Source organism: Muntiacus reevesi, chromosome 15 (assembly GCF_963930625.1).
Source record: "Muntiacus reevesi chromosome 15, mMunRee1.1, whole genome shotgun sequence".
Lineage (NCBI taxonomy): Eukaryota > Metazoa > Chordata > Mammalia > Artiodactyla > Cervidae > Muntiacus > Muntiacus reevesi.
In genome coordinates, this window is record NC_089263.1 from 31,137,597 (window position 1) to 31,162,151 (window position 24,555).

The 24,555-nt window shown below is 60.1% G+C and overlaps 1 protein-coding gene across 2 annotated transcripts in view; it reads left to right on the forward strand.

Moving 5' to 3' along the window:
- Positions 1–24,555, forward strand: part of CSPG4 (chondroitin sulfate proteoglycan 4) — a 34,990-nt gene that overhangs the window by 4,405 nt on the left and 6,030 nt on the right. Inside the window, exons 1-8 of one of the 2 annotated variants that reach the window (XM_065906952.1) lie at positions 7,531–7,652; positions 14,422–14,585; positions 15,866–19,393; positions 20,529–21,011; positions 21,333–21,509; positions 23,115–23,313; positions 23,393–23,527; positions 23,627–23,793. In XM_065906952.1, coding sequence (XP_065763024.1) covers positions 7,610–7,652; positions 14,422–14,585; positions 15,866–19,393; positions 20,529–21,011; positions 21,333–21,509; positions 23,115–23,313; positions 23,393–23,527; positions 23,627–23,793 — 4,896 coding nt within the window. In that variant the 5' untranslated portion in view covers positions 7,531–7,609. Of the gene's footprint in view, positions 1–7,530; positions 7,653–14,421; positions 14,586–15,865; positions 19,394–20,528; positions 21,012–21,332; positions 21,510–23,114; positions 23,314–23,392; positions 23,528–23,626; positions 23,794–24,555 lie in introns of those variants that run through there. The other variant, XM_065906951.1, reaches the window with a different exon arrangement.

Below are 24,555 nucleotides of genomic sequence, written 5' to 3' on the forward strand. Positions count from 1 at the left end.
GCGGCATGGCTCACCCATGTTCTGGACAGCGCTTCTCCTGTTGACCATGCTGCCTCCCACTCAGCTCCTGCCCACACCCCTGCCGCTGCCAACCTGCCAAAGAGCCAGCTCTGCCAGTGCTCATGGGTATCAGCCAGGCGTCCTGCCACTGCTTAGGCTAAACTGTTTCAGCGTGTGTCTCTCGTGGCTTAAGTGTCCTGGTGGTCAGTGAGGTGGCCTCCCCTCCCAGACCTCACTGCAGAGACTCCCCAGCCCAGGCCAGCTGCCCCAGGATGTTCATAGGGAAATCAGGACCCAGAGAGGGGCTGCTGTCTTCCTAGTCAGATAGCAAGTCCTTAGCAGGGTGGGTGGTAGGCCTCTTGGCTCCTTGTCCTTGTATCCTGGTTTGGGTGTGACCTTCCCCATATGGCCAGCAGCTCCCAGAGGGCGGACGTCCCCTCTGCTTTTCTCTGAGGTCACCACAATCTTGTGGAGCCCAGGATGGAGCCCACAAGGGGCACAGAGATCACTGAGCCAACGGAGATTTTCAGACTATGTCCGAAGTGCTCCGGGACTTTACATTCCCATATCTGGGAATACAGGATGCTTGTGCCACCCTGATTCATGCATAGCAGTCCCATGAACGTGTGTTTATAGATGGAGGTTTTGTGTAAGATACAGTTTTGATAAAGCGTTCTGTGGCTTTGTAAAAAAAAACTAAAAAACTTGAAAACTAATTAATTGCTTTGAGTTAAAACATTCTGAGAGCAGGGGAGAGTCAGGTCAGATACAAGAGAGGACTTCCTGTCTTTCAAAGAATCCAAATCAAGATTACAGCACCCGCCATGGTGCCCCCTGCCTGCAGGACCCAGGGCTGTGGCTGGGCCCTCTCTCTCCCCAGCAGATCAGCTGGGACCCACGTTCAAGGATTATGCTGTGTCCCATTGTCTGGATGGTGAACTAGACCATCAGATAACAATCAGTAATCCCTGGGACCCTTCCACCACTGCCCACGCTGTTGCCTACAACTGGTCTTTTCTCTTTTTCTCTCTGTCCTTCAAGGTTCAGCTCCAGCTTCACCCCCCATAATCTAACCATTGATTATTGAGGGATACAGCGTGGTCTGCCACCCTTCTGGGGCCCTCCCCTCCATCTCTGTGGGGTTACAGGCCTTTCCCCCACCCACCCTCACCTGGCCCCTGCCCCTGTTCCGTGACCTCCATCACTGTGACACTTAGTAGGTATGCGTGCATGTGTGTGTGTGTGTGTGCATGGTTGCACACACATGTGCACACACACACACAGAGTACTTTCAACAGCCTGGCTAAGGGCCTAACAAGGAGAGTGTCCAGCCCCCGAGCCAGCAGCCTGGGGGAACCCCCAGCTCAGGACACAGCCCCCAGCTCCACCACCCAGCCAGGGCCCCTTAGCCTGGGCCATCCTGCTCTCTGGGAAGATCGAGGGGGTGGGGAGGAGAAGACCAACTTCCGTTCCCACCTAAGAGCAGCCCCTCCTCCCCATATTTCAGGAGGGGGCAGCTATAAATATCAGTGGGCCCAGGATGTTGATTCCCACGACACCAGCCCCTCCCTGCCGCTTCCCTGCGTACAGCGACTGGGGCCCGCGCAGCTCTCCTACGGCTGGAGGCCAGCCAGGCCAGCCTCAGGCCCAGACACACACACACACACACACACACACACACACACACGCTTCTCACCGTGGTGAGGGAAGAAACGAATCACCCTTTTTGGGCGTCTTGGAGCAGCTCAGAGTAAGCTTCCCTCCCGCCCGCCCCTCAGTCCTGACTCAGGCCCCACCTCTCCCTCCTCTGAGTCCTCAGCTCTGCAGGGCTGGGGGAGGCAGGAGGCCAGGCTCACCTGGTCAAGAACAGGGTGTTAGAGAGCTCAGAATTCAATTACCACCCAGCCACTCAATGCAAGTGACCAGGCCTTTCTGAGCCTCAGTTTTCTCTTCTCTAAAATGGGATAAATAATTCCTGCCTCCTGTGTGTTGAGGATTTGTCTGGAGTAAATGCTCAGTAGGTGCCTGCCCCTGAGGTTGCTGATATTCCGTTATTAACATATTCTTCTGGAGGGAGGCAGGCTCATCATTGGAGTAGGGTGGAATGCGGGGTTCCTGCTTAGGAATCTTTGAGAAAGTTTCCAAAGCAGGAGATTGAATGAGGTGGCCCTAGGAGAAGGTCTGTCTGGGGCAAAGTGATGTAGAAAATGGGAGGCAGGCTCCCAGGGGAGCTGTCAAGCCAGCCTCTGCCTGCCAGCCAGCCCAGGACCCTTCAGAAAGGGTTGGGGGGGCTACATCTGATTGACTCACTGGGCTGAGGTCCACACAGCCAGCCCTCCTGTATGAAGAGAAGCAGAACAGCCCCCTCTGAGCCCCACCCCAAAGCCTAATGGCCCCTTGGATAGAAATGATTGAGCCAGGATGCAGCACAACCAATCTGTTGAATGAGTGACCAAATGACTCCTGTCCCAGAAGTAGATGGATGGGAATGGAGAGAAGGAGCAGGCATCAAGACCTTTATAGGATTAGAAGCCTAGAAGCTTGTCTTTTTCTTGCTCTCTCCCCAACCTTCACGGGCTCCTCTGACGGTAGGGGCTGGAGGCCAGGGCCCAGTGATGTGAGATGGTTCCCCAGGAGCTCCTGTGGGGCTATTACTGCCACTCATCAAGCAGCAGTGGCTGCATCTGTAGCAAGAGGATCTCGAATGAAGAACTGAGGATTCTCTCTGCCTTGCCTGGGCTGCTTGGACCCACCAGAGGTATAGGTGATGCCTGAGTCCATGGATATGTGAGATCAGAGTTGGTAGAGATGAGGGGAGGTCTCAGGAAATGGATAAAGACTGGGGTAAGCAGCCTAGGGGAGTGCCACCTGGACGGACTCTCTGGGTAAAGAGCCTTGGCCCCCACAAGCCATGATCCCAGTGTGGGGGCATCCTCTGCCTTCATCCCCTGAACAGACTGTTGGGCAGAGACTGGCCAGCTCCCCGGTAGTGTGCTAATAGAGTCCAGGCTCCTGTCCCCAGCTCAGGCTCCATCTCTGGGCATCTGGCCCTTGTACTTTCATCTGGAGCCCAGCTGAGCCCCTCCAGGGAGAAGGTACTCAAACGGGGGCCTGCCCCTCCAACAGCTGACAGCCCTGGAATAGGAGAGATATTGCAAGGACTTGAGCCAGATGTGTGATGGCAGCCCTTGGGATAACTGGCCCTGCTGTTGTGGCCTTGGGCAGACCTCTGTCCCTCTCTGGGTCTCTGGGTCAGATGTCCATTCTCCAAGGTCAGCTCTAAAATTCTGACCTGAAGCCTCTTGGGAGCAGGAGAAAGACCTCTGCTTCTATCCGGAGAGAGCCGGCCGCTTGTCTGGGTCCACACAGCAAGGCAGGCTGGGCTTAGAACAGGACTGAGAGGAGGCCCAGGCTGCCAGAGCTCCCTGGCATGGAGAAACCGTTTTTCTAAGTTGGCACAGAGCCCTGGGGTTCTCCTGGGATGAGAGCAACGGCTCCTCTCCACCCCCGGTTCCCATCTTCCAGCCCCCTGGCCCCAGCCCCACCCCACCAAAAATAAACCCAGACCACCCCATCCTGTACCAGCCAGACCCACCCAGCCCCTCCAGAGCCAGTTGAGTCATTGCTCAGAGCTGCTCCTTTTTTAACTGTCTGAGTCACCGGTTGTGGCTATAACTCCATGACACATGACCGGGACTATAGACACCCCCTAGCCCCCAACGGCCCAACCAAGGGAGGGGCCTGAATAGAAACTGGTGGCAGGTGTGAGCGCGGGCCACCGCCTCAGCTTGGAACCCCTCCAGGCCCAGGGAACTCCCCACCCAGCAAGTCAGAACCCAGACCTGTCCCCAGCAGTCCTGGAACAACCCCACCCCCCTGTTCAGGACAGCCCTTCAGAGACCTTGGCGACAAAGCCCTTCAGCATCAGCTCTGCCCCCACAGCTTTGCTTTGCCTCCAAACGGACCCGGGGACCTCCCAGCCTTAGACTGCCAGGCACTCAGGGTCTCCAGCCCTGGGGGTGGTGGGAGTGGGCAGCGGTCTGGCCTTCTGGGGTACTGGCCCCAGAGATGCCTGATTCCTGCCCTTCCTCACCTGGATCCGATGCGCACTAACCAGTCTGCCCAGAGCACCGTGAAGACTTTCTGTGGGACAGAAGCCCCACTTCAGCTCCTCCCCGCTCCCTCTGTCTCCCCTCTATTCACCATGTCAGCTGGGCCACCGCTCCGCCCCCCACCCCCGTCTCTCCCCGTCTCTCCCCAAGGCCGTCTCTTCATCTCTTTCCCCACCACTGCCCGGCCCTCTCTGGCTGCCCCATCTCTCTGGCCTGTTCTTTGTCCATCACCCAGTCGCAATGGCAGCCGGCACCCCCACCCTCCACAGGCCCTTCTCCGCCTCCTAGGCTCCTAGACATCACACACCCTCACCTCCAGCCATTCCCACCACGGACTCTGGGCCCCTGGGACCCATGCTGCGAGAAAATTTCCATCCTCATCACCCAAGCCCCCTCCTTCCCGCCCCAGAGCGCAGGCTACATCCTGTCCCAGGGAACGTTAGGATCCCTCAGACGTTTCCTTGGAGGCTCAGAAAGGGGGGCAGGGGGCCTGGGAATGGCTCCACCCCGGCCCCTTCCTGAGCACGGGACTGCACAGCCTCAAACGCCATCCATCTCCTGTCTGTGGCTATGGCCTCCAGCTATAAATAGGGGCTCAGAGTCTATTTTCTTTCAAAACAAGCCCCAGACTGTCACCACAGGCCCAGAAAAGCACTCTCCAGCTGGGGCAGTGCCACACTGCGCCCCAGCCACTGTGTCCCGCCCCACGCCCACCCCGCCCCAACCTGCAGGCACTGGGGCCCCGGAGGGCAGAGGAGGACTGGAAGCAAGCCTGGAGGTAAGACAAGTTGCAGGGGCAGAGCTGGGGCAAGCCTCTTAGGTGCAGCCCCTCCCGGCTGGGTCAGCCAGGGAACGCAGCCCCCGCCTGCCCTGCCAGGCCTTCTCCTCCCTTGCCCGTCTTGTCCCGGAGGCTCACAGTGTTAGCAGAGAGAGGTGATAGTCACACAACTCCTCAAGCCGCGGTGGAGTCTCTTTGCACCCCAAATGCAGAGAGGGAGCTATGGGCTGCGGGGAAGGGTGGGGAGCCTGTCTTTCCTGAAGGAGTGTGAAGGCATTTCACAGGCAAAAGGGAAAGGAGAGCTTGCTGGGCAGAAAACCCAGCCTGAGCAAAGGCCGGAGTGCAGACCTGTCAGGTGTGGAGGGAAAACAGCCAAGGTCTGGTGAGGCTGGCACCTTTGGGTGTTTGGAGGAGTGAACAGGAGAGCCTGGCGGGGGGGGGGGGGGGGGGGACAGGGTCACCCAGCACCTTCAATGACACACCAGAGGTCTGGGGCTTGGTGGGAGGCACTGGGGAGCCACAGAAGGCATCCAGGCAAGCGAGGATGATGGAGCGACTTAGTTTAGGCTAACTGTGGCTTCGATTAACAAAAGGAGGCAGGAAGTTCATTAAGCCAGGCGAGGGATGGTGACCATCTGTCTTGCGGAATGGCACAGAGAAGCAAGATGGGAGACACATTTGAAGGACGATGCAGGGGCTGAATGGATGGGAAGTTCATTCAAGGTCAGGAGGAAGGAGAGGGTCAGAGCGACTTTCAGATTTCTGCCCAGCAGTGGGTGCCTGTGGGCCCTTCACTGGGTGGTGAGCAGGTTGGAGGATAGATGATGCTGAGTCTGGCTTGAACAAGTGGGCTTGGGTTTGGGGGGCTTCCCGTGGGTGTTCCTGGTGTAAATGTCCAGGGGACATTGGCAGGCAGGCCCAAGCCCTGGAGACTTGGTGCTGGAGACAGAGATAGGCCTACCAGAGCAAAGAGCCAGTGCCTGAACCCCGGGAAGAAGTGGGGGGCTGGAGAGAGGGAGCCAGAGATGGGGCAGAGCTCAGTGGGTGCAGACAGGCTGGAGAGGTCTACAGAGCCGGCAGGTGAGGGTGCTAGGCCCGGAACTATTCCAAGAGGAGTCAGGCCTGCCCAGCGGTGGGGCAGGGGGTGTCGGGCTGGGGATCTTGGTGGATCTTGGTTAGCACAGAGTTCCCCAGCCAGGTCACTGAGGTTTCCTGGTCCACCCTCTGAGGCCGCACATTCCTGCGGGCACAGCACCAGTGCCAGGGACTTGCTTCTCGGCCTGTCTGCCGTCAGACAGCAGTGCTGGTAGGAAAGCCTTCCTGTGGGCATGTCACCATCATTGTCCCTACATCCCCTTGGGCGCCGACATTTGCTCTGCTGGTGCATGTGTGTGGGCCTCCAGGATGGCAGTTGCACTGATCTGCGGATACAGGCGCTGGGTCTTGTCCTCCAGAGCCTCCAGTCTCGCCAGACGTGTGGCCACTCAGGCCGGAGGCGGCTGCGCTCTGCCTGTTGCAGAAATCGCACCTCTCCACCAGCCACTTTCTGCTGGGCTGGGCTAGCCAGAGGCCAAGGGTGTGTGTATAGGTTGGTGGGTGATCCCTGATCCAAGCCTCTGCTTCCCCCAGTCTCCTGGATGTGAGACTTCTGTCTGTGGGGTCACCCCACCCCTCTATCATATATTTCAGGTGGGGGAACTGAGGCACAGATGGTGGTGGCTTCTCCGAGGCACTCGGCCTATTGAGCACAATCTGAGCCAAATGGGTCCAGGCCTCTGTCCAAAGCCACAGTCACTGCTTCCAGTATTCCCATCCCAGCTTGCACACTCACTGTCTCCAAGATCTGCCTGCCAGGCTGGGGGAAGCCCTGAGACATCTCTCCGGCAGCCCTGCCCTCAGTGGTTTCTCAGCCCAGAACGATGGGGAGACTTGGAGATGAGCAACAGGCATCCAGGCTGTGGCTTCTGGCCACGACAGGGGCTGGCCCACCAGAGAGCCCCGTCTCACCCCCAGCAGAGCCAACACCCCTGCCTCTCCACCCTCTTCTCTGACCTCCAAGACCCCAGTGGGCATGAGTAGCACTTATCACTGGTTTCTGGAACGTGCCGCCTTCAGCCAGCCTTGAAGAAGGTCCTTCCCTGGCCCAGCCGGCCCCGAGCCAGCCACGCTGGGAAAGGCCAGCTGCCAAACCACCCATGGCAAGCAGATGCTCCCCCGCCCCGCTCACTCCCTCCCACCTCCACCCCCAGCCCTGAGAGAGGGAGCCCCCTAGGACAGGAAGGGAAGGGGAAAGTGTGTCTTGCTGAGGCAGGGGGCCAGCTCTCACACCCTCCTCCCTCTGGGGCCAGAAGCAGATGCTGCACTTCCGATTCACAGACAGTGACTAACCCCCTCCCCTCTGTGCTTCTGTGTGCACACACCCCTCCCTGAATCCACAGCACCCAGCTCTGGAGCTGCATGCGCGGGGGCTTGAATCCCAGCCCAGCCGCAGCCCATCTTGACACCCTAACACAGACGACTGCCGTCTTCAAGCCTCAGTTTTCTCACCTGTAAAATGGGAGCAACCTCACAAGGACCCTGCTGGGGACTGGGGGCTGCAGGCCCGACGCCAGGCAAGGGTCCTTCCCTCTCTTTCTTCTCAGCCAAGGTCTGCTGAGATGAGGATCCCACCTGCTTCTGCAGCCAAGAAAGCCGGAGGGAAGGGGATGTGGAAAAGGGCATGGAAATCCACCCAGCTGCCCTAGAAGGAGGCAAATTACAAGGCAAGGAAAAGCCACTGGGAATTGCTCCGCACTGCGGCCGCCCCACCCCGGGGAGCAGCAGAGGCTCCACAAAGACTTCTTTGAGGGCCCTGCTTCCTCCCCACCCCAACCCTCCAGCCTGGGTGGACTCTGGGCTGCTGCTTCCAGCACAACCTCTCATTTTCCCTCCCACTTCCTCTGTGCCCCACGTGGCCGCAGGGTTGGAACACGTGACTGGGCGCCCAGGGTACCAGCCTTGCCCCTGTTGGTGCCTGTGGACCAAGCTCGGCATCTCCCACCCCCACCCATTCCCTGCTTCCTTTCCAGGGGTGCTCACCTTCCACAGGGAGTCCGTGAATTGGAAATGTTCCCCAGCATATGCCACTCAGCACGGGTGGCTTCGGATGCTTGATTAAGTGATAACCAAGGCCAATGACCAGGGTCAGAGATCAGCCAATAGTTAAGGAAACTGTTATCCTGCCTTGGCCTTTTGGACCTTGCAAGGAGCCAGAAAGGCATCTGAAGAGGTTAAGTACCCCAAGGGGGAGTCTCAGAGTTCCAGAGTTCTTGGAGTGAGGAAGGGCGGGGTCATCTTGACCCCAGTGAGGTCTCCATAGTGTTGAGATGGGGAGGTGGGCAGGAGGACCTGCCCTCATAGACCTATGCTCTATGGAGACAGCTACTGTCTCCCAAGAAGAAGGCTGCTTTTTTAACTCCCATGAGAGTGAAAGTGAAAGTTGCTCAGTCGTGCCCGACTGTTTGCAACCCCATGGACTGTAGCCCACCAGGCTCCTCTGTCCATGGAATTCTCCAGGCAAGAATACTGGAGCGGGTAGCCGTTCCCTTCTCCAGGGGATCTTCCCGACCCAGGGATTGAACGCACGTCTCCCACATTGCAGGTGGATTCTTTACCCTCTGAGCCCCCAGGGAAGCCCCCACGGAAGTTGACTCCCATCATCTATTGCTGTTCCTATGGCTACAGCTTGCGGGCCAGGAGAGGCGAGGGTGGTTGGCGGGCCTCTGGGGTGGCTCTGGGTCAGTCCCTGGTCTGGAATCAGGGTAGCAGAGCCAGTGCCATGCACACTGTGGGTCTGCAGGCGTGTGAGCATCTCCTAGGTGCCAGCCCCACAGGTACTGAGCCATCTAGCCTTGGCTCTGTGACCCCAGTGTCATCACCATGCGCAGGCTATGCTGTCCTTTTGGTCTGACCTGAAGTCATCCCTCTAACTTTCCCCCTTGTTATCTTCAGTGGAAACAGCCTGGGTGGAAGGTCATAGCTCGGTTTGGGACGGCTGAGGCTGGGGGGACTGTGGGATGTGATGAGGGAAGGTTGGGCACCTGAGTAGGTGCGATGACAGCTTCTCCCTCACCTGGGAGCCCGGGGAGCAGGTGTAGCCAGGGAGTCATGGTCCAGCATCCGGAGCCAGACTGGGCCCACGGCACCGAATCCTCACCTGCCCACACTCACCTTGACCTGCCGTGATTCGTGGCGCTGACCTGCACTCACACACACTCATGCCCACACACAGCTCACTGAGGTCATTTGGGGGTCTACAGTGCTCTGTGGGGTCTAGTTCTCATCCCCACACTTTCGCTTTCCCAGCTCTGAAATGGGAGGGGGCGGTGGCGGGAATATTGGCCTCACTGGCAATCCTGGGGGCGGAAGCCCTGGTTCTGAATCAGAGGGAACTTTCCACCACACCCCGACCTCCCCAGAGGTTCCCTGGCTTGGGAACAGAGTGCTGGTGAAGAAAAAAATGAGTCCCTTGGAGGCGCGAGGAGGGGATCAGGCATGAGGTCCAGAGAACCTGGGTGACAGGGCAGAGCGCCCGGGCCATCCCTGGCATCACAGGCCCGGCTTTCAGCCCACAGGTGGGCCACACACACCCCTCCCCGAGCGGAGACAGACAGCCCTTCAGCCCTGCCTTGGCGCTCTCCGCAGCCCCTCAGACTCCCTCAGAGGGACTCTCCCAGCCTCACCGCTGCCTACCGAGGATCTGGTTAGAAACAGGATCTGTCACCCCTGGGGCCAAACCCCGAGAGGTCCTGGAGGAGAAGCCCAGCTTCACCCCAGAGTGGGACCCCTCCTCCCCCCGCTGGCTGGCAGATCTCCCCGCCTCCTCACCCTCCCCGCTCCTGTCCCACATCCTTCCCGCTCTCTCCTGGTTTTTCTTCCTCCATCTCCTACCTCCGGCCTCCGTCTGGATTCCTGAATTCAGTCTTTGTGGAGGGGGGGCGTCTTATTTTTTAAGCTCACTTTTCATACCTTTCTTAGGCTTTCTGTGTCTCTCGGCTTCGTTCCCCTTTTACATTCCCATGGCTATGTTATTATATTGGTGAATGAATGATGAATGAATAAATGTATGGGTTCCCCTTTTCTCCCCGCCCACCTCTCACCTCCTGCTCCATCTCAGCATCACTAGCTGAATCTCCCCCACATCCACTGGTCCAGGTCTCCCACCACCCCACCCTTGACTGCAGGGCCAGGCATTCCCCACCAGCCATCCTGCCCAGCAGCTCTGGGCTCCCGAACTTTCTCCCTTATAAAGTCAGGCGGCAGCAGACACCCAGGAATGCTGCTGCTGCCCATGACGCATGCTGGCTGCGGGGCCGCCTAGCTGCCCCCAGGCAACCAGGAATGTGATGGAAGCGGGGCACACAGAAATTGATTGCCCGAGGGTGGGTGGGGTGGAGTGCCCAGGCAGGCAGCGCTCTGACAGGTGGCAAGGCCTGGAGCTGCAGGCTTTCTGCTTCTGTCAAATTGCTTCTCCTCTGAAGCCTCAACTGTCTGTCTGGTAAATGGAAGCCAAGTGTCCTCCTCCAGGCAAGGGCCACAGAGAGCCTTGATATTGTGCAACCATCACCAAGGGCTGGGGGGGTAGGTCTGGCTCTTTGGACTGTCCTAGGGCAAGGGTGGTACCCCCAGTTACAGCCGGGATGGGAAGGGGAAGAGGGGGCTGAAGACCAAGAGAGGGAGAAAAGTGGATGAGCAGAGGCAGAGACAAGGGGATCGTGGGACAGAGACAGGGAGAGACAGACTTGGCCAACCCCAGGGGTTCTGAGGACCTGGAAGGAGCTGGGTCTGCAGCAGTCCCAGGACTGGAAAGGTACCTTTGCTTGAGCCCCTGCCCCTCGCCAGCCTGGGGGGTGGTTGGGGAGCCCGTGAGAGACTGAGAGGCCAAAATCCTGCTGTCAGGCAGAGGGTTGAATGCCACGATGCAAGTAAGCCTCCTGTTTGGGGTCCCCCAGGGACAGGGACCAGGTCCTCACTCATAAACATCCTAGGAGTGGCCCAGGGAGCCAGGAGATGCCAGCGTAACCCATGCTCTGCCAGAGGGTGGCTTGTTGGGGGACCTTGGCCTAGGCTTCACCTCCATGTGTGAGGAAGGGGTGCGGCGGGAATGGAGACAGACTCTTTCTGTGCCCCCAGCCCTCATCTCAGGAAGAGGGATGGAGGCGCCCGCCCTGGACCCAGACAGCAGCGCCCTGTTCGTGGGCAGGAAGGGCGGGAAGCTGTGGGATGCTCCACCTTCAGCAAACCTCTCGGGCGGATGGGTGCCGGGCGGGAGGGGTGGCCGCCCTCCAGGAATACACTGCCCCTTTCATGGAGCCCAGAGCAGCCAAGTCACGGCAGGCGGGCACCCGAGGGGCAGGACAGGCCTGGGCACAATCATTGCCCTGTCCTGGCAGCTCCCGGCCCACACGCGCACACATGCACAAACACACAGCCTTACGCAAACCCAAAACACACTCCCCACAGCCACCCACACACTGGCACACACAGGCGAGTATACATCTCCGCAGCCCCGGACACCCGCCTGTGTACCTTCTTCCAGGCAGTGAAACCCATACCTGGGGCGCTCGTCCTGCTCCTCCTGCTTGTCCCTCGGGCCCTCTGAGGCATCCTGATCCCCCCATGCCAAAAGTTTGGAGCTGTCCGAGCAGCCCACACCATTGACCTTCTGCACACTCACCTTTGAGAGCAGACCTCAGGCCAGAAAGGGACTTTCAGGACTAAGCCCTACAGACAGGAGTGGAAGAGAGTGGGAAGGGGTGCCCATTTTACAGAATGGTGACACTGAGGCCTGAATTGGGCTCCTTCTGGCCCAGAGGACAGCCCACATAGCTGGTGCAGGCCTAAACTGGTGTTTTGATGAATCATGGGCCTTCTTGACCCAGGAGAGTCAAGGCCAGGCCTCCAGGCTGTAATGAGGCCTCCTCTCTCCCCCTCACTGCCCTGGCATCCCTATCAGGCTGCCGAGCCTGGTGTGGCCCCTGCTGCTCTCCTCTCTACTCCTCTGTCTTCAACATTTCCAGAACCTGTACATCCCCGCCAGCCTCTTGGCCTTGCTTCCCTCCGAGATTGCCCATTTCCCTCCCTCTCCTCTACATAACCCTCACCGCCCCCAGGAAGCCCTCCAGGACTGATTCCTAGCTCACGCCATCTTTATCCTGCCTGCCTTCTCCATCTGAAGGCCCTCTCCAGCAGTTCCCCCGGCCCACCGCTCAGGACAGGGACTCTTGGTTCTTACAACTGCCACCCATCAGACACAGTTAGAGAGGCGGCAGGAGACCAGGAGATGGGGGGAATGGCGCTGTCAGAGTTTCCAAAACCGCAGCCAGCAAGGCCTCAGAGGCCTCTGTTGGGGCGAGGGGGCTTCCCGGCCTGTGCGCTGCCGGCTGCACAAGGCAGCCTGTGTGAGCCCTTCCCGCGTGGCCCCACAGGAAACAGCAGGGCCCAGCCCCTCAATGGGCCCATTCAGACCCCAGCTCTCTCTGGAAAGTTCCTCTGCTTCCTGACGCCCTCCCGCTCTGGCCTGGAGAACCGGACCAAACAGGCTGCCACTCCCCCGCGCCAGGAGGGCGCTGCAGGCAGGTGGTTCAATGGTTAGAGCCAGCCAGCTGCTTCAGTTCCTGCCTGGTCCCCAGCTGGACCGCGCCCTGGCAGGTTGACACCCACCTGTAGTGAAAGGGAGTGTGGGTGGGGGCCTGGGCTCACTCGCACACAGCTGGGAAGCAGAGGGGCCCCCAACCAGTGCATGTTAGGCCAGTGAAGGTTTAGCAACAGGCTCTCCGGGAGAGAGGGAGCCCTGATCGATGTGTTTGCCTCTTCCCATGGTATAAAGAAGCTCTCTGGGCAGCGTCACCTGGCTTACAAAATTCCTGAAAGTGTTACGGTGGTCTCTTGCCAGCCGCTCTGAGCTTTGCCGTGGTGGTGGCTCCATCCTACGGGGGGCCACCTGCCTCCGCTCCTTGCCTGTGGCTGCCCCCAGCTTAGTATGCTGCGTTTCGTTCCTCAGAATCTGTGGTCTTGCAGATAAAACACCCCTGTAGGCGCCTGCCAGCTGCCAGTTCCCTGGTCTGCCCCCTGCGGACGCCGAGGTGTGCTGGGCCCACCGAGCCGTGTCCGCCTAGATGGCTTTGCAGTTTTGCTTTGATTTCTTTAGCTTCCTAGAGAAGGCTCTGGTGTGGCCAGCAAGTGCTGGCAAGAGGGGATAAGTAGAAGGGATTTCAGCTCAGCCTGAAGGGGAGAGCTTCACCTTTCTTGGGCGCCCCTCCATCTCTACAGGCTGTGTTGACTGCCCTAGGGCACACGAGTCTGGGACTCCTCCAGTGGCTGATGCAGCTTCCTCGGGTGCAGGTTAGCTGGCTCAGGCCCCCCCGCGGAACAGCGCATAGATGGCTGGTGTCAGATCATCCCTAATGAGGCCAACAGGCTTGACTGACTCACAGAGGATTTAAGAGAAGCCCAAGGAGGATGAATCATCTTTTTAACCCCCTCCTGTCTCCCCTTACCCCACCCCAGCCCTGGACATCAAGGGGGCAGAGTCAGTAATATATTTGGCACTAGTCTCCATGAAAGGAATGGACCAGAAATTGTGGCAGCAGGTTAGAGGCCAAGGGAAGCTCATTTGGAGAAACTTCCTGGAGGGGGTGACAACGTAAAAAGAGAAGGTGTCCCAGTGTAGGGCCTACACAGTGACCCTGGGAAACCCCAAATATGACCTCCTGTCGTGGGAGGCCCCATCAGACCGTCAGCCACTCCCAGGCCTCGCCTTCAGTCTGAGATCCAGGCTTGGAGAACTCAGCTGAACCCTGGCTTCCGGGCCACGGTGGAAATAATGGGGCCGGATCTGACAGCTCACCAGGGACCATTAATATCTAAGCAGCAGGAAGCAATACAGGGTGATGGAGGAAGCTTTGGCCCCTTTTGGGTCTGGCATCACACATGGTCTCCATCTGGGCTCAGAGCCTTTGCTCTCGGGTGGACTCACCACCACCAGGGCTCAGCCATGGCCAGCCAATCCAGGAGCTAAGCCAGATGGGCGCCTCGGCGAAGACTCTGAGCAGGGATCAGTTTGGGTAGCAGTGGTTCTCCTAGAGCTTCATTCCTGGGGTTGTGGCCATCGGGCCAGTTGATTAGGCCAGTGATGGTTTCCCTTTGAGCCAGGAAGGAGCCAGACCCAGGATGCGGATTCCTCTAGGGCCCAGGGGAAGAGAGCCAGAGCTGGCATAAGCCTCTGGCCCCAGAAACCCCCAAGGAGGAGAGAGACCTCGATGCTTGGGATTGCTGGGTCTGACCTCCTTCAGAGCCAGGATCTGGGCTGGACATGAGGCGAGGCAGTGCCTTCTGGTGCCAGGACCAGCAGAGGCCACGGGGGGCACCATGGAGAACCGTGGGGGAGCCCCGGCCTGAAGCGCCGTCCCTACCACCCAACTGTCCACCGAGGCACCATTCCTCCTCCAGGCACAGGGCCGCCCTTCACCACAGCTCTCTCTTGTCACACAGCCTCCTTCTTCGGAGAGAACCACCTGGAGGTGCCTGTGGCCACGGCTCTGACCGACATAGCCCTACAGCTGGAGTTTTCCACGGCCCAGCCCGAGGCCCTGCTTCTCCTGGCGGCAGGCCCTGCTGACTACCTGCTCCTGCAGCTCTACTCCGGGCGCCTGCAGGTCAGTGACGTCGCCCTGCTGGACTCCTTCTCTAGCTTCCAGTGCACCCCCCACCCACCAACTGTGACCTTGTGCATGTCACTTTCACCTTGAGGCCTCCAGGGCCCCCCCGCCCCCACTGTGAGATGGACAGAAGTGTCAGCCCCCTCGGGAACTGGCTCTGCCCTTTTGCTCTCCAGCCACGCTTCTCACCAAGACCCCTCGCCGGTCCTCGGTGTTCTGAGCACCCTGACTCTGAGCACTCCATTCTCTGCCATCCCATGGTCTCTTGCTCTTGGCAGGCCTTTGCTCACCACTCTGCCTGATGCAAGCTTCATTCATTCCCTGCACCTACCTCACTCCAGCCTCTCCTTGAAGTCTCATCATGGGTACCCCTTCCTCACCTGGGCGGATTCCCCTCTCCTGGGTCCCAACACCCCTGTGCATTCCTCTGGCAAAGCCCTGGCCACCCTCTATCACTACTATGACAGTATCACCACTGTCTGTTGGTGATGGAACAGCCAGGAATGCTACTGCTGTTGTTCAATTGCTAAGTCATGTCCAACCTTTTTGTGACTCCATGGATTGTAGCCTGCCAGGCTCCTCTGTCCATGGGATTCTCCAGGCAAGAATACTGGAGCAGGTAGCCATTTCCTTCTCCAGGGGATCTTCCTGACCCAGGGAACGCACCCGTGTCTCCTGCACTGGCAGGCGGATTCTTTACTACTGAGCCACCTGGGAAGCCCCACAGCTTCCTTAATTTTATTTCATCGTTCAAGTCACCACAAGTTTTATTCGCAAAGAGTCTTCTGGCCATCTCTGGAGGCTTTCCCCTAACCATGAAGAGTTTGAGTACATGCGGTCTTAGTTCACCTTTGGGGGAGCCATCTGTTTCTACACTCCAGTGGGGAGAGGACTCTGGTCCCGTCCATCTGATGCCGCCATTGCCTCTCACTGCCACAAGGTGTCACTGTTGAACATGGCCTGGTACACCCTGGCACTGATGTTCTTTCTTCCTGCCAGGGCTATTGATGCCCCACTCCTATGACAGGTCTGGGTGGGCAGGGACCACATCTTATTCACATCGGGGTCCCCTGAGTCCTTCTGGGCCTGGTTCAGAAATCACTCTGGGGAGGGTTTGGGGGACGAGTAAAGAGCTGGCAGGAAAGAGAAGGGAGTGGCTTGAGAAGCGCTTGTTCTAGGCCCTCTGCTTCGGGGACCCCAAGTGTGGGAAGCCAGTTCCGCTTTTACCGCAGAAGTGCTGGATGCAATGTGCTTCCTTCCCTGCTGTGTCTCCTCAGGTCCGACTTCTCCTGGGCCAGGAGGAGGTGAGGGTGCAGACCCCGGCAGAGATGCTGCTGAGCGACTCTGTCCCCCACATCGTGGAGCTGACCGTGTCAGACAGCTGGGCCTTGCTGTCAGTCGATGGGCTCCTGAATGCCTCAGCCCCAGTCCAGAGAGCCCCCCTGGAGGTCCCCTATGGGCTCTTCCTGGGGGGCACGGGGAGCCTTGACCTGCCCTACCTGACGAGAGCCAGCCGACCCCTGCGGGGTTGCCTCCACACAGCCATCCTCAATGGCCGCAGCCTCCTCCGGCCGCTGACGGCGGATGTGCCTGAGGGCTGTGCCGAGGAGTTCTCTGCCGGTGACGATGTGGCCATGGGCTTCTCTGGGCCCTACTCGCTGGCCGCCTTCCCTGCCTGGGGCACTCGGGACGAAGGCACCCTGGAGTTTACACTCACCACACGGAGCCAGAAGGCGCCCCTGGCCTTCCAGGCCGGGGGCCGGCAGGGGGACTTCATCTACGTGGACATATTTGAGGGCCACCTGCGGGCCGTGGTGGAGAAGGGCCAGGGCACTGTACTGCTCCACAACAGCGTGCCTGTGGCCGACGGGCAGCCCCACGAGGTCAGCATCCATGTGGATGCTCACCGGCTGGAAATCTCCGTGGACCAGTACCCCACACGGACTTCCAACCGTGGGGTCCTCAGCTACCTGGAGCCACGAGGCAATCTCCTCCTCGGGGGGCTGGATGCCGAGGCCTCTCGCCACCTCCAGGAGCACCGTCTGGGCCTGGCTGTCAATGTCTCCCTCCTGGGCTGCATGGAGGATCTCAGCATCAACAGTCAGAGGCAGGGGCTCCGGGAAGCCTTGCTGACCCGCAACATGGCAGCCGGCTGCAGGCTGGAGGAAGATGAGTATGAGGAGGACGCCTACGGCCCATACGAAGCTTTCTCCACCCTGGCGCCTGAGGTGTGGTCGGCCATGGAGCTGCCCGAGCCCTGTGTGCCAGAACCGGGGCTGCCTCCGGTCTTTGCGAATTTCACCCAGCTGCTGACCGTCAGCCCGCTGGTGGTGGCCGAGGGAGGCACAGCCTGGCTGGAGTGGCGGCACGTGCAGCCCACGCTGGACCTGAACGAGGCCGAGCTGCGCAAGTCCCAGGTACTGTTCAGCGTGAGCCGCGGGGCCCGCCACGGCGAGCTGGAGCTGGACATCCCAGGCGCCCAGGCGCGGAAGATGTTCACCCTCCTGGACGTGGTGAACCGCAAGGCCCGCTTTGTCCATGATGGCTCCGAGGACCCCTCCGACCAGCTGGTGCTCGAGGTGTCAGTGACGACTCGGGGGGCCGTGCCTTCCTGCCTTCGCAGGGGCCAAACATACATCCTGCCCATTCAGGTGAACCCTGTCAATGACCCACCTCGCGTCATCTTCCCGCATGGCAGCCTCATGGTGATCCTGGAACACACTCAGAAGCCCCTGGGGCCGGAGGTCTTCCAGGCCTACGACCCAGACTCTGTCTGCGAGGGCCTCACCTTCCAACTCCTCGGTGCCCCCGCCGGCCTACCCGTGGAGCGCCGAGACCAGCCCGGGGAGCCAGCAACCGAGTTCTCCTGCCGGGAGCTGGAGGCAGGGAGCCTGGTCTACGTCCATCGCGGCGGGCCCGCTGCGGACCTGACATTCCGGGTCAGCGATGGGCTGCAAGCCAGCCCCCCAGTCACGCTGAAGGTGGTGGCCGTCAGGCCGGCCATTCAGGTCCTCCACAACACAGGGCTGCGCCTGGCCCAGGGCTCCGCTGCACCTGTCTTGCCCGCCAACCTGTCGGTGCAGACCAATGCTGTGGGGCAGGATGTGAGCGTGCTGTTCCGAGTCACCGGGGCCCTGCAGTTGGGAGAGCTGCAGAAGCAGGGGGCAGGTGGGGCGGAGGGCACCGAGTGGCGATCTACACAGGCCTTCCACCAGCGGGACGTGGAGCAGGGCCGCGTACGGTACCTGAGCACTGACCCCCAGCACCACGCCGAGGACACGGTGGAGAGCGTGGCCCTGGAGGTGCAGGTGGGCCAGGAGGCCCTGAGCAATCTGACCTTCCCAGTGACGGTCCAGAGAGCCACGGTGCGGCTGCTGCGGCTGGAGCCACTGCACACCCAGAACACCCAGCAGGAGGCCCTCACCACAGCCCACCTGGAGGCCACCCTGGAGGAGGCAGGCCCGCACCCCACCACTTTCCTCTATGAGGTGGTTCAGGCCCCCAGGAAGGGCAATCTTCAGCTCCAGGGCACGCGGCTGTCAGACGGCCAGAGCTTCACCCAGGATGACCTGCGGGCCGGCCGGGTGACTTACGGGGCCACAGCTCGTGACTCAGAGGCAGTCGAGGATGCCTTCCATTTCCGTGTCACGGCCCCACCACACTTCTCCCCACTGTACACCTTCCCCATCTACATCGGCGGTGATCCGGATGCCCCCGTCCTCACCAACGTCCTCCTCTCGGTGCCCGAGGGCGGGGAGGGTGTCCTCTCTGCTGACCACCTCTTCGTCAAGAGTCTCAACAGCGCCAGCTACCTCTATGAGGTCATGGAGCGACCCCGCCACGGCAGGTTGGTGTGGCGGGATGCACAGGACAAGGCCACCATGGTGACATCCTTCACCAACGAGGACCTGCTGCACGGCCGGCTGGTCTACCAGCACGACAACTCGGAGACCACAGAAGATGACATCCCCTTTGTGGCTACCCGCCAGGGCGAGGGCAGCAGTGACATGGCCTGGGAGGAGGTACGGGGTGTCTTCCGCGTGGCCATCCAGCCCGTGAACGACCACGCTCCTGTGCAGACCATCAGCCGCGTCTTCCACGTGGCTCGCGGCGGGCAGCGGCTGCTGACCACGGACGACGTGGCCTTCAGCGACGCCGACTCCGGCTTTGCAGATGCTCAGCTAGTGCTGACCCGTAAGGACCTCCTCTTTGGCAGTATCGTGGCTGTGGACGAGCCCTCTCGGCCCATATACCGCTTTACCCAGGAGGATCTCAGGAACCGGCGGGTCCTGTTTGTGCACTCGGGGGCCGACCGTGGCTGGATCCAGCTGCAGGTGTCCGACGGGCAGCACCAGGCCACCGCGCTGCTCGAAGTGCAGGCCTCCGAGCCTTACCTCCGTGTGGCCAACGGCTCCAGCCTGGTGGTCCCTCAAGGAGGCCAGGGCACCATTGACACAGCTGTGCTCCCCCTGGACACCAACCTAGATATCCGCAGTGGAGATGAGGTCCACTACCAGGTCACATCCGGTCCACGCTGGGGGCAGCTGCTCCGGGCTGACCAGCCAGTCACCAGCTTCACCCAGCAGGACCTGCTGGAGAGAGCCATTCTCTACAGCCACAATGGCAGCCTCAGCCCCCGTGATACCCTCGCCTTTTCTGTGGAGGCAGGGCCTGTGCATACGGAAGCCACCCTGCAAGTGACCATTGCCATCGAGGGGCCAGTGGCCCCCCTGCACCTGGTCCGGCACAAGAAGATCTATGTCTTCCAGGGAGAGGCAGCTGAGATCAGAAGGGACCTACTGGAGGTAAAGGGCTGAGCAGGGGTCTGGGCCAGGTAAACAGGCCCCTACCCCCAGCAGTCATGCCAGGCATGCTTGCTTGGATGGTTTGGGATGTAAGTGTGGTGGCTTCTGGGCCAGGTGTGTGTATGTGCCTTGGGCGTGTACCTATGCATCTGCATGTTGTGTGCCTGAGGGTTTCTGGGCATTGTTGTGTATGCACGGCTGCCTGTGGGTTGCGTGTTTCTGCACATGTCACATGCACACATGAACACGCTGTGGCCAACATGCAGATTTCTGGGCTCTACCCAGACCACAGAGTCTGATGTGGAGCCTGAGCATCTGCACTCGAATAGGAGTAGGCTGTCTGGAGGGTTTTGACGGGTGCAGACTTTGAGGATTACAGGCCTTAGAGACAGGTTTGGCTTCCCCCACCCCCCTGGCCAGCCCCTGTGTCTTCAGTTCTTTTCCTGGACCTCAGACCAGGCCTTGAGGGTTGCTGGCCACCCAGGAACCTTACTGAGCAACCACAGGCCATCCAGTAGGTCCATTGCCTTGCTGTGTGACCTCACACCAGTCGCTTGCCCTCTCTGGGCCTTATTCTCCTACTGGGAATAAGCTGCTGCCAACTTCTGAGCCTCTTGTGGTTGTTGAACCTGTCAAGACTTCAGGGCAGACGGTGACTAAACATGTCTGGTGGCTGAAAGTCTTTGCCCAGGAGAAGGCAGCTTTGAAGAGCTTTGAAAAGTCTGGGGTTTAACAGCAGAGAGCAGGGGGACAGTCTTCCAGGCAGAGGGGCAGAATCAGACATTGAGCTTGGGGTGGTGTGTAGCCTGTTATGGCTGGGTCATCAGATGAGGGAGCACCTTCCTTCCAGGCCCTGGACTGGACTCGGGTCTGCAAGCTCCATAGAGCCCCGTAGTGTAGGAATCCAGGTCGCTCAGAAGGATGGGGCGCCCTCTGGTGGCAGTAGCGTGGCATGGCGAGGCAGTGTGTATGTCCGTGTGTGACGTGTGTGTGTGTGGGTGCACACATTGGCGTGTGCTAAGACTGTACGTCCGTGTCACTGAACCTCAGACTGTGTGATTGTATACATTTCCACGAGAGTGTGTGTGTCTCAGAGGCCTCAACAGGCTCCCCCTGTGACCCCTCTGATAACCAGGCAGCCCAGGAGGCAGTGCCGCCGGCGGACATCGTGTTCTCGGTGAAGACCCCGCCGAGCGCCGGCTACCTGGTGATGCTGTCCCACGACGCCGTGGCAGCCGAGCCGCCCAGCCTGGACCCCGTGCACCGTTTCTCCCAGGAGGCAGTGGATGCGGGCAGGGTCCTGTACCTGCACTCCCGCCCGGAGGTCTGGAGCGACACCTTCTCCCTGGATGTGTCCTCAGGCCTGGGTGCTCCCCTCGAGGGCGTCCGCGTGGAGTTGGAGGTGCTGCCCGCCGCCATCCCCCTGGAGGCACAGAACTTCAGTGTCCCGGAGGGCGGTGCCCGCACCCTGGCCCCGCCCCTGCTCCGCGTCGCTGGGCCCTACTTCCCCACGCTGCCGTCCCTCCACCTGCAGCTGCTGGAACCGCCGCGGCATGGGGCCCTGCAGAGAGAGGAGGGGCCTCAAGACGGGAGCCTCAGTGCCTTCTCCTGGAGAGAGGTACGGTCAGGAAGGCCCAGGGTGCAGCCCAGCTCTGGGGGTCAAGTCTGGGGGTATGCAGGGAGAGGAGGCAGGAGCTCACATTTACTGGGCATCTCATCTCACCCTCCTTCACCGGCAGAGAGAGATGAGTGTCCCCATTTCCTTCATTCTTTCACTCTGGGAGAAATGACGGTCCCCATCACCGCCTGCAGAAACAGAGGCTCTGAAGGAGTCAGTCTCCCGTGCCCAAAGGCAGGGCATGAAGGGTGCTGGGCCTGAGACCCACCAGGGGACTCAGGCCTGCTGGGGCCTGACCTCTGACCTGGGACCTGCCCACAGGTGGAACAGCAGCTGATCCGCTACGTGCATGATGGGAGCGAGACGCTGGCAGACAGTTTTGTCCTAGTGGCTAATGCCTCAGAGATGGACCGCCAGAGCCACCCCGTGGTCTTCACCATCACCATCCTGCCTGTCAACGACCAGCCCCCCATCCTCACCACAAACACAGGCCTGCAGGTGAGAGCGTTCTAGGACCGCCTCCCACTGTCCCCGTCCCCACCAGAGAAGCCCAGCATGTAGCTCCCCTTCTGTGAGCCTCAGTTTCCTCCTCTGTAAAATGGGGATCCTGCCCCATGATGCCCTAGGTTGTTGGGAGGAGAGAAGAGCTACCGCACCAAAGATAAAACACAGGTGTGAGGCTTTGTAATTGGTCACTTACAAGTGCAGCAGACAGCCTTGTGAATGGACATGCTTGATCCCGCTGCTCCCTGGACTCACCCTTATCAGGAAGCTTTTGCTCTGGCTCAACACCAGGACTCCTGAAGAAAGCTGTTTCTAACCCTTAGGGGTGGACTCCAACTGCTCCCCACTTCCAGCCCCAGCAAGTGCAGGCCGCAGCTTGACTCCCCAATCCCCTGATTCTTACACTGCTGCAGGGTAGTGGTGTCCCCATCCAGCAGAGGTGGAAGCTGAGGCCCAGACAGGTGACAGGACTTCTCCAGGGTCACAGCGGGAGTCACCGATGGAACGGAAAGAGTGTGGCTTGACCAGGGCCACACAGCAGGATAGCAGACGGGCAGGGCCCTGAATGCTGACCTCTAGGGTATATATAGCCTCTGGCTCAGCAGTAGCTATGGAAGGTTTCAGAAGAGGGCTGCTTTGGGCTGTCTGTGACATGAGAATCTTTGGTGTATAGGATGTGCCTGTGGGGAACAGCCCGGTGCGGGGGAGGCCAGCAGAGGGTCGGTTTCAGGCTGAGGGCTGCCCGGAGACCACAGTCAGATGGCGCTGTGTGCCATTTCGCCACCAGGTGGTGCTGTCTACCATGTTTGTGCCAGGAGCCCCGTGCTAAAGCCCGGTCTATACATTATGGCCCTCCTTCCAGAGCTCTGGCTGAGATCAGCCTTGGGCTGGGAGAAGGAATCCCAGCGTGCTTGGTTTTCTAGGGATCCCCTCCCCAATACTGCTCATAAGTTGCTAACCCAATTGGACCCTCAGAACGGGATTCTGTCCTGCTAACAGGACGGAGGCTTGTGGGGTCTCCCCTTCACTCAGCGTGGGGAGGGGCTGCCTGCACCCAGGAAGCCTTTACCCACCTGCCTGGGGGCTCCTGATTGCACTGGGAACACCTGGGTCCCCATCAAACACTGCAAGACAGTGGCCTGCCACCAGCCTCTCCAGCTCACCACGCCTCCCACCCCCTCCCTCACCTGGAAAGAGAGCCCATTTCTAAGTATCCTGATTTGATTCCCATCCCATGCTCCTGCCCAGACTCACCATGGAGGGTCTGAAGGGAGACCCCTGCCCTGCTGGTGAACCACAGAGGCAGCACTGTGGGTCAGGGTTGGGGGGTCTCTGCCAGGTGAAAGCTGGGGGCTTCCTGGGTTAGGGGTACATGAGCTGGTCTTGAGGGACAAGCTGGACTAGGGCAGATGGAGAGCTGGGAGCCTGGGCATGGGAACCTTGGGCCAACAGGGGAAAGTGAATGGGGTGGAGGGCCCCTTTGTGCGGGGAAGCCCCGTATGGCGGTACAGTTGGAGCCCTGACGATGCGCCCAGGCCAGGGAGGAATGAAGTGGGTGGGCTTGGTGGGAGCAGACCCCTCACAGGCCTGTATCCCCAGATGTGGGAGGAGACCACGGTGCCCATCCCAGCAGAGGCCCTTACGGGCACAGACAGCGACTCCGGACCCGAGGACCTGGTCTACACCCTGGAGCGGCCCAGCAATGGACGGGTGGTGCTGAGTACAGCGCCGAGCACCGAGATCCACAGCTTCACCCAGGCCCAGCTCGACGGCGGACTCGTGCTGTTCTCACACAGAGGTGGGTGCCGAGAGGTGGGGGTGCCCTGAGGCTGGGTGCCCGTGTGGGCCGGCGAGGCTCAACTCCCCTCCCGTCCTAGGAGCCCTGGACGGAGGCTTCCGCTTCAGCCTGTCTGATGGCGAGCACAACTCCGCGGGACACTTCTTCCGGGTGACGGCCCAGAAGCAGCTGCTCCTCTCCCTGGAGGGCAGCCGGACGCTGACCGTCTGCCCAGGTGGGCGAGTCACACCAGGGCCCCTCTGCCTCCCCAGCGGCCGTGGGTCTGGCCCTGGCTCCCGGTCAAAGGCCGACAGTCCCCCTTGGCCTCTTGCAGGGTCCGTCCAGCCGCTCAGCAGCCAGATCCTGAGAGCCAGTTCCAGTGCGGGCACTGACCCCCAACACCTGCTCTACCGGGTATTGGGGGGCCCCCGGCTTGGCCGGCTCTTCCACACCCAGCAGGGCAGCACCAGGGAGGCCCTGGAGAACTTCACTCAGGCAGAGGTAAGGGCCCCTCTCTTCAGTCACTCGAGGCTTAGACTCCATCCAGTCTAAGGCCCACTCTCCTCCTGGACAAACTTGTGGACACGCATCCCAGCTCCAGCCTCCCTGGGCCTACCGTGGTCCAGGCCCTGCATGCCCCACCTTCCAGAAGCTGCCAGGCTGGGGGATGGGGGAGGGATGGGGCTTAGTGTTCCAGAGAAAGGAAGAAGGATGCAGGAGACCAGGGCTCTAGGGGCCCAGAGCAGGTATCAGGTTCTCAGACTTGGCTTCCAGAAGGAACTGCACTTGGACCCAAGGGGACTAGGGCAAGGGTATACTGCATAGGGGACACTAGACACCCCAGTGGCTGGTGAGGCACAGTGGTTTGGGGGGGATAGAGTTTGGGATGAAGGCAGCTGGTGGGCTTGAGGGCAGAGATGTGTGCCTGGGGCTCAGGTGAAAAGCCAGAAAGAAGCAGAGTGGGTCCTGAAAGCAGACGAGTGGACACAAGCAGCTGAGTAAGTCGAGCTGGGGGTGAAGCTGCCATCCATGCTTCAGGGCAGCTTCAGGACACAGCTGTCCCGGAGCAGACACCACCAGTGAAAGCTAGAACTCTCAACCATGGGAAGAGGCAGACCACCGGGCTGCTTCTGTGGGGGTTCCAGAGCGCTCTGTGCTACCTGGGCCAGTGGGGCCAGCAGCCATCATTTAAATTAAGGTCCCTGTAAGCGCAGGAGGCGCCCAGCATTCCAGGGCAGCCTTGGCTCTCCCTGAAGGTGGAGC